At 40.1% G+C, this 17,974-nt stretch overlaps 1 protein-coding gene across 2 annotated transcripts in view; it reads right to left on the reverse strand.

Moving 5' to 3' along the window:
• Positions 1-8,590, reverse strand: part of LOC140165990 (HBS1-like protein) — a 51,907-nt gene extending 43,317 nt beyond the window's left edge. For both annotated transcript variants that reach the window (XM_072189350.1, XM_072189352.1), the window contains exons 1-2: positions 8,439-8,590; positions 507-578 (exon numbers count right to left, since the gene is read on the reverse strand). In XM_072189350.1, coding sequence (XP_072045451.1) covers positions 507-578; positions 8,439-8,481 — 115 coding nt within the window. In that variant the 5' untranslated portion in view covers positions 8,482-8,590. The remainder of the gene's footprint in view (positions 1-506; positions 579-8,438) is intronic.
• Between the last annotated feature and the right edge of the window lie 9,384 nt (positions 8,591-17,974).

Here is a 17,974-nt window from a genome sequence, read left to right on the forward strand (position 1 = left end):
TGAAAGGAGACCAATGTCAGCCACAGACCCCATAGCTAAAACTATTAAGTTGTGTGGTTTGGTTTAAGGTGGTACTACACCCCTGGCCAATTTTGTGCCTATTTTTGCATTTTGCTCAAAAATTATAGCGCATTGGTGACAAGTAAGATATAGTATATTATATGGGCAATGACTACAACTACTGCACTGAAAATTGTATTTCATCAGATCAGCACAGACAACAGTTGTGGAGTTACAGTCAAAAATGAGGGAAACCAATATTTGATCAATAAATCAATAACTACTTGTCTTGAGTCACTGAAATTCCAGTGTAGTAACTGGATTCCTTGCCCCTATAATATACATAACTTTTGTTACCAGTGTTTTATTAGTTTTTGAGAAAATGCAAAAATAGTCACAAATTTATCAAGGGGTGTAGTACCACCTAAACTTTCTTAATGACTGCAGCCCCCCCTGGATGTTGTTCCTCTATTCCCCTGGATCCTTTGCTGTGAGAATAATGTTACCTGTTCCTGGTGATACACCATATGTATCATCCTCTACTGAGTGTCCATACACTTCATCATAGCCATCATAATCTGTAAGAAAATAAAGAAAAACACATTAATTGCTGTTGTACTTGTTCCTCATTTTCCTATGTTTCTTTCAATCAGCCAAAATTCAGATTTATTTCCATCTCAAATGACATAACACAATGCACATGGCATAGGCCTACATTAAGCGTGACATATTTGACATTTTCTCTGAAATGATTGTAATTTTGTACATGTATTGTGCCCAATGGCATAGTGAATAGGGGCCCTACTGTTTATTACTGTCGACATTTGACACAAGAACCCTTGAACTTCTCTTAAAAGCCAATTTCATGCGATCAAATGAAACAAGTATGAATGCTTTATTTTTCTATCCTATTTCTTTGTAATCCTTAAAGTCCCTCTAGGCTACTTAAGTACACACATTTTGTTGTTCCCAAGACAAAATATTGTCCCATGGGTGGGGGAAAGGTCTTTGAACTTTACATGGGGTCAAATTTCAAACTTCATCAAATTGAGTCAAATTGTTCCTCTGGTCATATTCATAAGGATTCAGAAAATGTATAGCATGTACCGTTCAAAAAGGTCAAAAGACCGAAAACTACTGATAATGCTGATTTTACATTGGAAAAAAAAAGCACCTCCCTCCCTCATCAATTCATGAAAATCCTCTGGACGAGAACCAAAATATTAATTTTATACGGCCTTAGGGCCGCCATTTTGCCACATGGATTCTGCTCATGAAAAAAATTACCTTTTGTTGACATTTATCAAACAAAATTTTCGATAACGGGTCATACTAGGATTTCAATTTTGTATTAATGAAGTTACATGTTGCTTTGAGGAATATTACACAGGAAGTTTTGAGTTTGATTTCAACTGGTGGTGTAGGAAGGGGTGGTGTTCTTGAAATCATCTAGAAACGCTTCATTCGCTGGTATCGTTTCAGGCGCGGTCTTGGTACAAGTATTGGAACCATTGGAGTACGGAAGAAATATTCATTAACGGGACTGAAGCAATGTGGCCATTTCTATGTTTGTACTGGGCATTCTTTGACACAGAGACTGCTACAAATTTGTCCAAAGGTAAGCAAAGGGTTGGGGATCACATTTTTATTAACTTGACTAACTAAACTGTTTCGGAGTTGAGCCTGAGGTACGCTAAAAGTAGACCATTTTGGGGGCTGTATTTGGTGTACATGTACATGTCACGTTTTGAACAGAGTAAAAAATGACCATTACTTTATAGTTGCGAGTCTCCACGCAGCAATACTTCGTATTGCATATAATGCGTGAGCGAGCCACACATCATGTAGGTATGAGAGGGAAAGCTCAGTTAACACATATAATTTGCTAGTCAGCCAAAATGGCCTAACTAAACCGGCAATACATATTTACATAGAAATTTAAAAGAACTGCTAGCTCAAGGAAACCTACATAAATATGTTGTCTATACTTCACTTGAGTGACCCAAATATATGATTTTTTTGTGATAACACTCGCACATGGAATTTTAGAGGTATTTTGATAGCAGTTCCATTAAAAATAGCTGCTATCGTCATGAGACTAAGATCTAGAAACACCCCCGAAATGCTGTTTTGAGGAATTTTGCTAGCAGAATCTTTTTGATGAAAATCAATCTTTGACAAGATGTATCTTTGCTACGGAAAGTGCTATGACAAAAAGGTTTTCAGTGTTGGCTTTCTTTATTCAAGGGCTTTAATTTGATATATATGATGCAGTTTGATGGCAAATTTGAATTCACCTGGCATACTACATCATGCACATGACACATGTCATGTGACAAGTCTTGTCATCATCATCATGACTGTGTGTGGCTGCGCTATAAAATTATAAAAATACTTAAATTACGATTTTCTTTGTATTGCCTTTGGTACAATTCTATTACTTTAATGGAAATGTTATAATATGGCTTTATACTTAGGGTCTATGGACTCATTGGACTGACACATGATTGTGTAAAAAAAACATGGACATGACCAATGCTGCTATATCTGGTTCCATACAGCAATACGCAGTATTGCTGTCTGGTTAGCAGGTACGAATAATTCCGCGTGAATTGAGACATCGGAGCAGGTCAAACACAGAGGACTAGCCTACATCCCGTATCCTACTATCACTCAAACAAGCAAATCTCTTCACGAATTCACTCACCTCGCGATCCTACATCATCAGTTGAAACAAACATCTAAGTTTCCAAAAACAACTTTGTCATTCCTCAAAACTACAAGTAACTTCATTAATAAAAAATTGAAATCCTACTATTACCCGTTATTGAAAATTTTGTTCGATTTATGTCAACCAAAAGAAGGCACGAGTCGAGTTCAGTTACACTATGCCATAGTCGAATTTTGAGAAATTTAGAAATAGGCCTATGTTATCAATCTCGATAATATAATGTAATAAATAGTCTATAAGCAAATCTAGTTGCCCTAGATGTAGGCATTCTAAGTGATCATTTGTGTCCTGCCTTACTTTTGTTTTTTTAATATTTTTTGAAAGAGGGCTCCCTGCATGCCTACCAGTGATTTTCTAGCAGTCTGTTTTATTTTCATGATTTTGGAGAATTGCTCACGGAAAATACGACTATGGACAAACGATTGCGGTTAAGTCAGTGGCGCTTCGATGAGAATAAAATTGGCTCCACCCCTTGACCAATCAGAAACAGCGAATAGTTTCCGTCTCGTCCATAATTGTACAGGGGTTCTTTTATTTAAAGAACTAGATGGACCGCGGTTCTCGGATGTCGCGGTTTTCGACGCACAGCGTCGACCGTGATGCCTCCACCAAAGGGAGTGATGTGGAATTCACAAGTTGATACAAAGCTTCAAGCCTAAAAGAGGAGACTGAATTTGACCTTAGATGACACCTGGACGACCCCAAAACAACCTTTCAATGACCGCCAAACCGCCCAAAAATCTGGCTCTAAATGTTGACTGTACCCACCAAGTTTCATGCCCATATGATAGTTTTTACTAATTTGACCTCAGATGACCCCTGGTGACCCCAAAATGACCTTCCAAAAAAATTGGTTCTAAATGTTGACTGTACCCACCAAGTTTCATGCCCATACAACAGTTTTACTAATTTGACCCCTGGATGACCTCAGATGACCCCGAAATGACCTTCCAAAAATTTGGCTCTGAATATTGACTGCACCCACCAAATTTCATGCCCATACGACAGTTTTTACTAATTTGACCCCTGATGACCCCTGGATGACCCCAAAATGACCTTCAAAAAATTAGGCTCTGAATGTTGACTGTACCCTCCAAGTTTCATGCCCATACGACAGGTTTTACTAATTTGACCTCAGATGACCCCTGGGTGACCCCAAAATGAACTTCCAAAAATTTGGCTCTAAATGTTGATTGTACCTACCAAGTTTCATGGCCATATGACTATTTTTGCTGATTTGACCTCAGATGACCCCTACATGACCTCAGGAGACCTTGACCCACTAACCAATATAAACTTGTTCTGTCTGGGGTCAAGATGCACCCACCCACCAAGTTTGAGGAACGTCGACCCCCACTCTCCGAGAAAAGAGGTAAATAAGGAAACTGGGCCCTCTGACCACAAATAACCTTTTACCTCAGTATATGACTTTGAAAAAAAAAAAAAAAAAAAGTAGCCAGAGTTTTTGACCATGACCCACCTATCCTGAAAATCTGAAGTCAATCCGCCCATCCATGCCCGAGATATCGCATCCGGACGGAAGCACGGAAGGACGGAAAGACGGAAGCACGGACATTGCAAAAACAGTATGCCTCGCGGTGGAGGCATAAGGAGGCATAAAAATCAACGGTGGTACAAATCGATCAAGATTATATTTAGTATTTACTGTGATAAATATCGAATAATAACCCAATAAATAAGAAATACCTGTATGGAAAAGTCAAATTATACAACGCCAACTATTTGTCATCCCGTGGGAAAGTGCAGCAATTTATTTGCCAAAATCGATCAGCAGGAGAAAATACCCCTAATTTGCATACAGCATCTATCTTGGCCTGTTTACAGGTATCACGAACCTCACTTGTGTAGTGCACAAACCCACAACTGAGTGCAAAATATTGGCATGAGACAGGACATTATTTTTAAAAATAGGCCGGCAAGATCACATCACAACACAATGTTGATTTTTCTGTTATTTTAGGGGGCTGGCATTTTGTTTTTTCGGAAGGGGGTGGTCATAGATTTTGGAAAGAAAAATAGGGGGTCATAAAATATTTGATGAGATAGTTTGTTTATTTGTAATTCAAAAAGACTGATTTCAATACAATTTTAGTCTGTTTAAGGGCTAAGGTGTATTGGTGGGGGGGGGGGCATAACATTTTCTTGCCGAAATAGGGGGTCGCAATTTTATTGACGCAAATGTTTTGTTAATTGGGAAGAAAATGCCGGCCCCCGTAATTAGCACTAGTTACTTCAGGTGCTTTTGATATTTAATGGCATGCCGAAAGACGGAAAGAGCCTCGTTTTGTGTGCCGTTTGTCCGGGCCTTCATGCAGCCAAACCTAGCTAGCTACGTAACGCTCAAAGAAGATGTATAGTCCCTATCACTGGCTACAAAGGCCATATCAAAATAATGTCTATCAGGTAAATAGTCATCCGAAATTCTAAAATAGCTACAAATATAGACGGGTTAAGAGAGGCATGAACTAATTTTCCCATTATTATGAAATATTTATCTTTAAAAAAATGATTACCACAATACGGTAATTTAATAATCCGCACAATCGTTCTCCATGTGTCGCGAATAATTTCTTTCCTTGAAGTCCCTGGCTAGAACTATCGATGTAAATGCGTTCATATTTTGCTTCCCAAGGTAAACTCAAATTGTGTGTTTCTTCTAGTCTGGGATTTCCCACCCGACAAAAAGTCCTAGCAAACGGTGCTGCTTTGGTAGAAAATATATTTCCCATATTATATCTAGTTGGTAGCTTAGGAACCGGGGGCTAGAATACTCTTCATCCCGGCCCCTCCCCCCCAACAATTTCATGTGAGTGAAAAATGTCATTAAAATCCAGAAAACAAGGTATTTTTGGCAAAATTGTCTAACCTAAAGGGGGGAACCGCCTCCCAGAATGGGTCATCAACAAATTCCATTTTGTCAGCCACCCCCCCTGCTAAAAATCTGGGTAGAATGTTGAAAACGTCTTTACCAGCCATGGAATGATGAAGGACTTCTTCTGAGCCAGTTTACAATTTTCACATCCTAGTGAGAATGCATGATGAATCGCAGTTTTTTTGTATCGCACCCGGCCTCATCAGCAGAATTCCCTGAAGAAGCCTCGGCTGATATTGGCCATGTCATGGTCCGTCTCTAAACAGTGGAGCTAAATAATTATGTTTATAAATTAATTTAGGTATATTTTTAGCCGGTAGAGACACACTTCTGAAGTTATTTAACCGATCAGGATTTATCCACACACGTACATTGTACATACACACACGGCACATGCATGAACGTATTTCTTCCACTGGTTCTAAACAAACTTTGAAGTTTTACCGCAAGAGAGCCAAACACCACGGGAACAGCATAAAATGAGGTCACAATTATGCAAATGAAATTGATTACTATCTGGAAAATGGTAAGGCCCCGCCTACACAAATGCTGCATCACAATTGGTTAATTTATATGAAAATGCATTACATCATGCTATTCTTAGTAGGCCAAAAATCCGACATTCTTGCCATAGGGGCCCGTGTTAAGCATTTTGACCGCAATCGAATGTCAGTAGTCCACTTGGGTATCAAGCTAACAGAGGGCGTACGGTGACTGAATAGATCAGGAAAATCTATCAATTGTGCACACAATCGGAGTTCTAAATGCAAAGGTAATTCTGAATATACCACAATGGCAAGTGGACTACGGAGAAGTCTAAGTTCAGTTGACCAAAATGGTATCTCCTGCCTCCTGGTCACCTCAGATATGACGTCAGTATCACAATCGGTGGATCGGATTGGTTGAAATCAACGCCACGTTTTTGACCTTACAGGGGTCATGGGGGTCAGAGATATGCATATTCATGTATGAAAACAGCGTTGTGGATATAGTATCATCACCGGGACTGAGAATTGCGACATTTTCGATGTTTGTACCGGGGAATTTCAGACACAGAGACTCCGCGGAGATTCTACAAATTCGTCCAAAGGGCAAAGGTAACCAAAGGGTTGGGTCCCGCCAAGTTGGGGATCGCATTTTTAACTATCACTTGTCTAAATGTTTCGGAATTGAGGTCGGCTAAAAAGTAGACCGTTTCGGGGACTGTAATTGGTGTAGATGTCACATTTTGAACAGTGAGCGATAAGTGACCAATTTCACGTTCAGCACAAGTGTTTATCCTTACTCAGGGTACAATTAATGCTGCATGCATGCAGATTGGATTGCAGCCCGGGATTGCAGATGCTAGATGCCGGCTAGCTCGAGATACTCTAGCTAAAATACAGGTTTACATTTACTATCTTACATTATCTTGCTGTATTTCAGCTAGAGCTCCAAACGACAAGCTTCCGGGTTTTTTTGGAGAACAAAACTGTTACGTAAGATGAAGAAGAAACCCGCCTCGGAGCCCGCCCTTCTCATTATTTCATTGTACTTATTGCAATTTGCCTCCACACATTACGTAATCAACACAAAGCTTTGTGAGGATTAGTGAGTGGATAAGAAATTGACAGTGGAGGATACAAAGGACACACCGATTGTTAGTTGTCAATCATGAATTGCCACAACGTATTAATATTTTACTGCATGGCATTCCGCAAACACCAAGACAAATTATGCCGTATTTTTCCAAAGATCATCTCATATGAAGTAAGTAGGTATGCTAGGTGAATTCAAATTTGCCATCAAACTGCATCATTTTATATATCAAATCAAAGCCCTTGACTGAGTAAACAAAGCCAAAACTGAAAACCAGTTTTTCATAGCACTTTCCGTAGCAAAGTTACATCTTGTCAAAGATTGACTTTCATCAAAAAGTTTCAGCTAGCAAAATTCCCAAAACGGCATTTCGGGGTGTTTCTAGATCTTAGTCTCATTATGATAGCAGCTTTTTTAATGGAACTGCTATCCAAATCCTCTAAAATTCCATGTGCGAAAGACTTATCACCATAAAAAATCATATATTTGGGTCAAGTGAAGTATAGAAAACATATTTATGTACGTTTCCTTCTTCGGCCAGTTGTTTTAAATTTCTAAATTCTATGTAAATATGCATTGACATTGTCGGCGAATTTGGCTGACTAGCAAATGTGTTAACTAAGGTTTGCCTGGGTTACCTAAAGTAAGCTGAATGCGATCTGTACTTTTGTAACATTCCGATCGCTTTTGATCACCTATTATCGGCGAATTTGCTTGAAAACACGTGAGTTCATGTTGTGTAAACATAATTAGCATACATGTAGACACTCGTGTAAATGAAATTACGATGCAATACAATGCAATTTGAATGCGCAGCAGATCTATAGAAATAACGTTGCCCGGTTTTATGCAGAATTAGACCCAGTGCCGTACTATTACGCTGACTTTCGTATTCGGTGAGGAGGACGATTTCGACCTCCTGGTTTGTTTACAAACAGAGAGGTAGACAAAAAACCGTTCCGCTTGTCCAAACACTCAGTATCAGAAGGATGGTCCACAATAGCGTGATTCACGTTACCTGAATAGGGATTAAAAAGCTATCACGTAGAACCATGTGCTTCTATTGTCCAATTTGCCATCAAGATTTCATATGGAAACAGTTCAGACCCAGTACACGATCATGTCAGAAATTAATATTTTGTTCTGGGTCTGAATATTCGGACTTAGTAAATTAGACCCTGTCTGATGCCGGCCGGTATCTGCACACCTGTTTTTAGACATTTTCTAACCACTCACCATCATCATAGTTCATTCCACGAACATTCCGGTGTCTAGACATCTTGTATATTTCTTAGCTTATCCTATGACGATGGAAAATGGGGCAAATTCGTCGATATGTTATGTCTACAAATGTACCGATGTGGATGCAAGAAGGCCGCCATCTTGGATGTGCTCAAGCAGTGTTGCCGATGCATTTGTAAATTTCATTGTGGCAACACACACCAGCACCATTGATTTCAAAAAGTTAAAACTGGGGATTTTCCAAACGGATTACATGCAGGCCTATGCCACGCGACCAGGCCCGTCAGGATTTTTTTGGGGGGGTGCTGATTTTGATAAAGTGGACTTTTTTTCCAAGGGGGGTGCGGTTTGTGACAAGTGGACTTTCTTCCCCAAATTTGGACCTTTTTGATCAAAAAGCGTAAAAACCAAATTTGGGAGGTGCGGTCGCACCTGCCGCACCCCCCCCTGCGTACGGGCCTGGACGCGACGGATAAGGGGCTGGCATAGTGGCATTTTCTTCGGAAGGGGTGGGTCCTAAATATCTAAAGGTATTTTCGTCTCAGCTAAATATACTAGGGGGGGGGGTCATAGAATTTTTAGACCAAATATAGGGGGGGCGGGGAATTTTTAACACCCAAAATTAGGGGGGGGGGTTACGGTATAGAATTATTAAGGGCTGGTGTCAACATTCTTTAATTTCACAATTCAGTGGCGTAGCGTGGGTCATCCGCTTGGGGGGGCACCAGGTCTGATTGGGGAGGCACAAGCCGTTTTTTGGCAATTTTCTTATGGGATTTTCTACTAATTTTGCAATCGATTGGGGGGCACGTGCCCCCCCCCCCCCCGTTCCCCTATGACGCTACGCCATGAGACGACTCAGATCAAAATGTGCATACTGTAGCTATATAATGCAAAATTTTGGTGGAAGGGAGGGGGGGGGGTTATAAAAATTTTCGACCCAAGATAGGGGGATCATAAAATATTTTGGCCGCAATGGGGGAGGGGGTGTCATAAAATTTACTCCGGTCACTGACATATTTGGGACCCCCCCCCCCCTTCCGAAGAAAATGCCAGCCCTATATGAACACTGAAAACAAAAACTCGTATTATGTAAGCTGAACTAAGCTTTTGTTTAGTAGGACCACTAGTTTCCCCTGGTAAACTAGTTTTTAATGTCGGACTAAACGTCCATCTAGTAGGCCTATGCTTGGCTAGTACAGCATGCAGTGAGGGAAATTGTTAGTACGGACATGCCGAATTATAGTACTTTACTAATAAGTGAAAATTAGTTGCACCGCAAAAGTTGGTCCAACTAACTTTTCTGGCTTTACGAATTGGTAGAACGAATCATGGTTGTGGGCCGTACCAAGGGTTGTACTAAAGTTGAATTTACCGCTCTTTTGATCACATGGCATGACTCTTATGACAAATTAAGCTAGTAGAGCTAGTCTCTACTAGCTTATAGACGACATTTCACACATGCAGCTGTAGACATAGCACATGTAGCGTCTTGAGATGGACATTTTAGCCCCGATTCTAGCCTGTTAGAAATGGTCGAAGAAATGGAAAGGTATGTTTTATTGACATTTTTCCCAAGCTTGTTTTGAATAACTTACAAACCGTTAGAATTTGAAATGAGATTGTAAATCGGAACACAAATGTCATGATCATGGACCGTGGGTTTGTGCATGCATGGTTGAGGCTGCCATGGCTGCCGAATTCGTGGAAACCTTCATTATGCCGTGTGTAGTAGAAAACAGGGCTCAAAAAACGGGGCCAAATCTGTTTTTCAAATTCTAACCATGCTAAAACGGTTTGTAAGTTATTAAAAAATACAAGGTTGGGAAAAAAGGTCAATAAAACGTAAGTTTCCATATCTTCGACCACTTCTACCGGGCTAGAATTGGTCTAGTTCCACAGACTAGTTCAGTCAGCTGAACTAGTCGAACATTAGTACAGAATGCCCTATTAAAAAAAATAGTCGTAGGCCTAGGCCTACTTGACATCGTTTTTGATAGTAGAGCCCATATAGTAGAACACCCCAATATATTAGTAGAGTCCCTATAGGGACTCTACTAATATATTGGGATATAGTAAGCTCTAGTAGGTCTAGTTGAACTAATTTATTATATTAGTAGGTCAAGGTTGAACTAGTATTTTGATAGTTAAGTCCCTAGTGTATCATGACCTACTAACATATAGTTTAGTCCAGTCCAGTCGTATTAGTTACAGGTTAGTCGTACTTGACATTGTTTTAACTAACTTTTCCTTAGTTAGTCACACCAAGTTTCGTTTTCAGTGAAGGCCAACTCGGTCAGCAACTATTGGGCATCGAGCTATTATAGCTGAGATCAGTATTCAAAAATGGTCATAAAGAGTTTATATACCGGTAATTAGATCAAAGCAGGCCTATAGAATACTTTGATTTAGATGATTAGTGACAATAAAAGTTATCGAATGAAACATATCTTGCATATTAGGGGTGGTGCAATAATTATGTGTACCCCCGGGGTGGTGAATTCTCAAAATGGTCTGCCAAAAATCGCTTGCCCCCCTCTGGCCGTGCCAAAAAAATTCGCCCTCCCCTTTTGATGTGCCAAAAAACCTTTGCCCCTCCCCCTTTTGATGTGCCAAAAAATCTTTGCCCCCCCCCAGCAATATTTTTGGGAACCTGAATTTAAAACAGACAAAAATATGAATCAAATACTGGACTCACCAACGATTTTTTCAGTAACGTTGCGACCCGTTCACCGGGTCTTCATCAGACTGCGCAGAGACATGACTGATGGTTTGGTCACGTGATGGTAATCGGCGAGGAAGTAGTTTCACGGTGGGGTCCCAGGCGTGTGATAGCAGGAAACGGAGGCCCCCCTTCTTGTTGAGTGCTGGCTGCTCAGCTCTTTCCCGGATGGATTCTTTCACTCCCTCTCAAACCACCTCTCCTCCTTGTCGAAGATTATGATGTCGTCGGCATTGAATTGGTGGCCAGAGAGTTTTGAATGGGTGAAGACTGCGGAGTCCTGGTTTTCGTTTGAACTTCCTCTCCGGTGTTGATTGAAGCGAGCTTTAATAGACTGTTTTGTCTCTCCTACATAAGACTGGGCACAGCTAGTTTCAGAGCATGTGAGTCCATAAACTAGGTTAGACTGTTTGTCTTTTGGAATTTTGTCTTTTACGTGCACCAGTTTGCTCCGTAAAATATTAGAGGGCTTGTAGGAGGTAGCAATGCCGAATGCCTTGAAAGTGTTTTTGATTCTCTCTGAAAGGCCTGTGGAGTAAGGTATAGTAACTCTGGCTTTGCTAGCAATGACATCTCCCGTGTTATTTTGTTGTGGGGTGTCTTTGGTTGTGGCGGCTTTCTCGAAAGCCCAGTCTGGGTAGCCACACTGTTGAAGGGCACTGCGGACGTGATCTTTTCTTTCTGAACGTCACTTTCTTCAGAAATAATGGTATCCGCGCGATGATATAAGGTACGGATCACCCCTAATTTGTGCACAAGGGGGTGATGTGACCCAAACTGAAGGTATTGGTCAGTATGGGTCGGTTTCCTGTAAACAGTAGTACTAAGGGTGTTATCAGGGTTAACTTGAACAAGACAGTCTAGGAAAGCAAGCCGATTGTCTTTACTACTTTCCTGAGTAAACTTAATGTTGGAGTCAACTTGATTGATATACTTGAAAAAGTTGTCTTGTTCGTTCTGATCGATAACAACGAATGTATCGTCCACGTATCTGAGCCAGAGTCTTGGAGGTTTGCCTGGAAAGGTCTTCAGGACATATTGCTCAAATTCTTCCATACGTATGTCAATACCAATTGGTGAAAGGGGGGATCCCATGACACAGCCATGGATCTGCTTGTAGTATTGCCCTTTGTACGAGAAATACGCGGTATTCAGACAAATATCAACCAACTCAGACAATTGTTCAACATTCAGATTTGTGCGCTCACTGAGTGGGTCATTTATAAGCGAATTGGTAACTGCTTTGAGAACATCATCCGGTGGAATGGATGTAAACAATGCGCTAACATCGTAAGATGTTATGATTTCGTTTTGTTCTAACTTAATGTCCTTGACAGTATCCACGAAAGCTTGGCTGTTCTTAATATGGTGGGGCGTTTTGCCGACCAATGGAGCAAGAACCTTGGCGGCGTATTTGGCCAAATTGTAGGTAACTGAACCGATGCTGCTTACTATAGGTCGTACCGGGATCGGTTCGGGCTTATGAATCTTTGGTAAGCCATAGAACGCGGGAACAGTGGGTTCAGTGGGGGGATTCAAACTATGCTTTTCAACATTAGTGACCGCTCCCGTAGTCCATAATTTATTGGTAAAATCTGTGACCTTCTTTCTGTATCCACTTGTAGGATTGTATCCAACACGTTTGTAAGTTTGCTGGTCGTTCAATAAATTTTGGCACTTGGAATCATAATCCGCTGTGTTAAGTACCACTGCGCAACGGCCCTTGTCGCTGGGAACTATAGTAATAGTCTTGTCCTTACCGAGATCAATAAGCGCTTTATTTTCCTCTTTAGTGATGTTAGATAGAGGAGGCTTGGAGTTACGGATGGTTGTGTTAACCCCGGTCCCCGCACTCCGTGCATCCGCGGGTATTCATGCTCGTCGAAAATTTCGCGAAATAAGGGGTGTTTTCAGATGAAGAAACGCGATTCGCGAAACACACAAAATAAGGGGTGTTTTTTCAAACCGCATGTTCGCGAAATTGAAAAAAAGGGTATTTTCATCGAGCAGCCTACGTGTTTCTGCCAGAAAAGGGTATATTAGAAATATCGTTCGCGTTTTAGCGAAAATAGGGGTATTGTCGTAGGGCAAATAATTCGCGAAATCGCTAAAAAAGGGTGTTTTCCCCCTAAAAACTTCGCGAAATGAGATGCAAAAGGGTGTGTTTTTAAAGTTCACCGACAAGCATGAATACCCGCGGATGCACGGAGTGCGGGGACCGGGGTGTTAACTTTGTGTCTAAGTTCTTCAGCTTTTGAGTTGTCAAGGTTCGCTTGTTTAATGGCCGATTCAGTGGCAGTGATGTATTCAGCATTTGGAATTTTACGATCAACAACACAATAACCAAGACCTTTAGCAAGGATCGATGTTTCACTTTCTGTAAGGTCTCTGTTAGAAAGGTTTTTTACCCACTTTTCCTTGTCCTCATGGGAGATGTTTTTTCCACTATTCCGCCAATTAAGATCTAAATCAGAACGAGATTGCTTCCCGGATTGCTTTAACTTTGAGAATTTATCAATTTGACGATCTTTAAGGGATGGGTTTATATGTGTGTTAATGGAGGAGAAATGGGAGGATTTTGGCATGTTTGCTGTGATTGTTTGCCTAGCAATATTGATCACAAGTACACAATTGATGGTGCATATCAAGGACCAAACTCTATAGTTTTATATTTGAGCACGATCACTTCTGTAAGGTCATGGGAAATTATGTAAATCGGCTTTTATATTTGATGTTGCATATCGGCTGACGCACTTTTATTTTGAACCCAGTATTTCACAAAGTCCCTGTACTCTGATGACCCTATGAATTTTTGCTGGTATGTTGAGCACTTTAAACAATTAATTATAGTACTTACCTCCTACTTTAGGAACATGCGTATGCCTTAATGTATGTCGACCATGTCAACAACCCAGTGTAGTTTTACATGGTTGGAAAAGTCTATTTCCTTTCGCTATTTTGCCAATCATAATTCATAAATTGTCCAACTTTTATAGACAAAAAAGAGTTTTGCAACTATTCCGCCAGCAAGGAAACACAAATTTATGTGTATCCAGTGCGTCCTTTACGTTTAAATAGTTCAGTTTATTGTCAAGTTGTGCCTCTATACGCCATATTTACGGAATTGATGATACGAGCTGATACGGAATTTTTGAACCCAAATTTCTTGAAATATACATTACCTTTTTAACTTCTCGCCACGAAATTGGATTCATAAGAAGGTCAAATACAAGCCTTTCATTATGGCTGGTATCATCATCTCGATTGGTGTCTTGTGTTAGTATTATTCCATATTTTGCTGGTAGAAGTTCAATGAAACCCTCCATAATTCACGACTACTGTCACTTGTGTTATAAACTCGATGTGTTTACTATATTGTCGCTCGGGTCCGCGACTAATCGCAGGGACCGGTCTATCATTAGCTATTCTATACACTTTTCAATAGCCTTATTGTGATGTGTGGGAGTTTTAAAAGCCGAGCCATGAACAAAATATAATGCGAGCACCCGGGGGCATCAACTTTAGAGGTGACGGTATGTGCCTGTCAATATATGCCTCTCTTTTGAAGCCGACTATACCCGATGACCAGGCACCTTCAGTTTTCAAAATATTATACCCAATGACCCCTTTTTCATTTTGATTGTACATAATGACCCTTTTTTTATTAAAAACCCCAACGTTTTGTACTGATATGCGCCTACTTCGCGACGCTTGTAGGCACATATAGGGCCTACCCATCAATTCTAAAGTTGAGTGCCCCAGGGCGAGCGCATACTGCGGGCCAATGAACAATGAGATAGTGGCTTTTCTGATATTGCTTTGAGGAACTGTTGAAGTATAAATCAGCCAACGAGTAGGTGTGTCCAAATTGCACATCTTGAATTGAGACCAAGACATGCTGTTATTTCAATTGTTATACCGTTCCGGCTGGTTTATTACCTACCATTGCCTACGAGATGCAGTTCTAAGGTGACAGAGGGACAGGTCTGCAATTCGATTCCACAACCATTCATACCTTTCATCTGTTTTATTGTATTATCGTGCGAATTGCTCCGTGGTACCTTACGGGTACCTGAATTTTATTTGAATGAAGATGACTCTGTCATGCTCGACGTCATATTGCATAATTTCTATACAGTATATGCAATAAACCAACCAGAACAGTATAACAATTGAAATAATAGGCAGTTCTAAGATAGGTTAAGAAGAATATAACGTCACAATTCTGTATTATTATTCAAGGTTGTAACGTGTGTCTATGCTGTCATGTAGGCCTACCTGGCAACAGACACGCCCCCGGTACAAACAGATGAAATTTGTAGAAAAGCGTGATTATGACAAAAACATTAAAAATGATACTTTGAGGTATTGTTTTTTTAATTTTTGTATGGCAGATCATACATACACATGTGCTGAGGTCAAAAAGGTAAAAATTTTGTTTTTGACCCCTGACTCACCTGTCATTCCAAACAACCCCTTAACAAGTTTGTGTTGCGCTAGTTGCGTATCTGTGGTGAACTTCTTTACTTGATCATATGTCTCTCTTGTGAGCTCAGTGCGTAGTTTTTCATCAGTTCTTCGCCGATTACCATCACGTGACCAAACCATCAGTCAAGTCTCTGCGCAGTCTGATGAAGACCCGGTGAACGGGTCGCAACGTTACTGAAAAAATCGTTGGTGAGTCCAGTATTTGATTCATATTTTTGTCTATTTTATACTACTGGATGACTCAAAACATTCATAATCTGAATTTAAAACCTTAAATTGTCTTTTCATATAATGCGAGCGCAGCGAGCAGGAAATTTTGCATATTTGAACGTGTTTCTAACGTTTTCCTACACCTTTTTAGGGCGTAATATAGAAATGGTGCCCAAAATATCTCTGCCAAAAATCTCTTGACCCCCTTTTGACCAGCCAAAAATCGCTTGACCCCCCTTTCGACCTGCCAAAATGCTTGCCCCCCTTTTGGCCTGCCAAAAAATTGTTGCCCCCACTATAATTCCCACCCCGGGGTAGGCCTACACATAATTATTGCACCACCCCTTATTATAATGGCTCACTTCAATACTAAACAATTCTGTATTTTGGAATCTGCCACTAATAATGATCGCGAAAGCCCGAGTAAAAAATCCACATGGAAGCTAACAAACAGAGGGAGTATGGTGAATTGGTGATCGACTGAAAATATCAGATGTGAAAATCTATCAATTGCACACAAATTAATACAAATCAGCGTTTTATGCTTAAATTGCTTTAAATGTAAATAGCCAGAGTATGTAAAATGGGCAAGTGGAATACGGAGAAGTCTACCTATTGGCCATCAAGCTTCATTTAGTACAGCTGCTTATAGCTTGATCATTGTGCACTTTGTGATAAAAGCATGAGAGTGTCCACATTATGAAGTATACATGGCCCAAAGTTTATTTTAAGATGTGGAGCCATTTCAGATTTGAACCCTAGTGATCTCTAGAGGTCACAAAAGGTCACACATGGGTACAAATGTGAAAATGCTCCAATCTTCTTAACAGATACCCGGTACACCTAATTTAATATTCGTCAGATCACCAGGATTTGAAAAATGTATAATTTGTGCTACCTATGACCTATGTTACAGAGTTATTCTACAAAAGCCTCATTTTAGGGTAAAAATGGCACGTTTTGGTTGCAGCTAGGCCCTACAAGGGTAAAAATTTCAACTTGCTCCAATTTTTGACAAACATGGTGTTAATTAAAGGCTAAACTAGAGCGATAACCGCACTATAGCTGAACCATGTGGCTTCGGCAGTATATTGTGGTATAGGCCTATACCACTGTCACCCGGAGTCTGTAATGGACATAATCTCGAAATGCTACGAAGGTATGACCGCCCGAGTGGTGTTAATGAAAGAGGAAAAGTAAAGAATATAAAATAAAGTAGAGTAACTGTGCCCTTTGCAAGGGCACGAGGTAAGTTAGGCGGATGACTGTGACGATCTGATCAAGCAGCAATACTGTGCTGGATAGTATTAATTTTAATAAGACCGTTTCATTAATTGCCGTTTTAATATACCTTGATCGTGGAAAGCTGGCATTTTGAAAACTTGACTTTTGACCTCTGTATGACCCCCTTAATGACCTTAAATGAATTGTAAAATATTTAAAACAATGTCATAAGGATTTCAGCTCAATCGGAGCATTTTGGAAAACTTGACCTTTGACCCCTTTATGACCCCTTAATGATCTTAAATGAATCGTAAAATGTTTTTAAAATGTTTAGAATGTCATATGGATCATTGCATATAAATTTCAGCTCAATTACTAGTAGAGCATTTAGAAAAACTTGACCTTTGACCCCTTTATGACCCCTTAATGACCTTAAATGAATTTTAAAATATTTTTAAATGTTTAGAATGTCATATAAAGGATCATTGCATTTAAATTTCAGCTCAATTGGATCATTTTGAAAACCTTGACCTTTGGCCCCTTTATTACCCCTTAATGACCTTAAATAAATTTTGAAATGTTTTAAACATGTTGAGAATGTCATAAGGATCATTGCATTTAAATTTAAGCTCAATCGGAGCATTTTCGGTTAAAATGACCCTTTTTGACCCCTGTGACCCCTGGATGACCTCTGACGTTTGGAAATATTTTTATTATATTCTTTATAAGCTAAACATTCACTCATATAGGCTGATACCAATAAGCTAGTAAGCTAGTAACATTCACTCATATAGGCTGATACCATTTCATGGTTCAGCAAAAATGTCAAATGCCATTGGCTGGCTGATCGTTGACCTCCATTGCAAATAACAAGTAAAGAGTACTT

This window comes from Amphiura filiformis, chromosome 12 (genome assembly GCF_039555335.1).
Source record: "Amphiura filiformis chromosome 12, Afil_fr2py, whole genome shotgun sequence".
Taxonomy (NCBI): Eukaryota; Metazoa; Echinodermata; class Ophiuroidea; order Amphilepidida; family Amphiuridae; genus Amphiura; species Amphiura filiformis.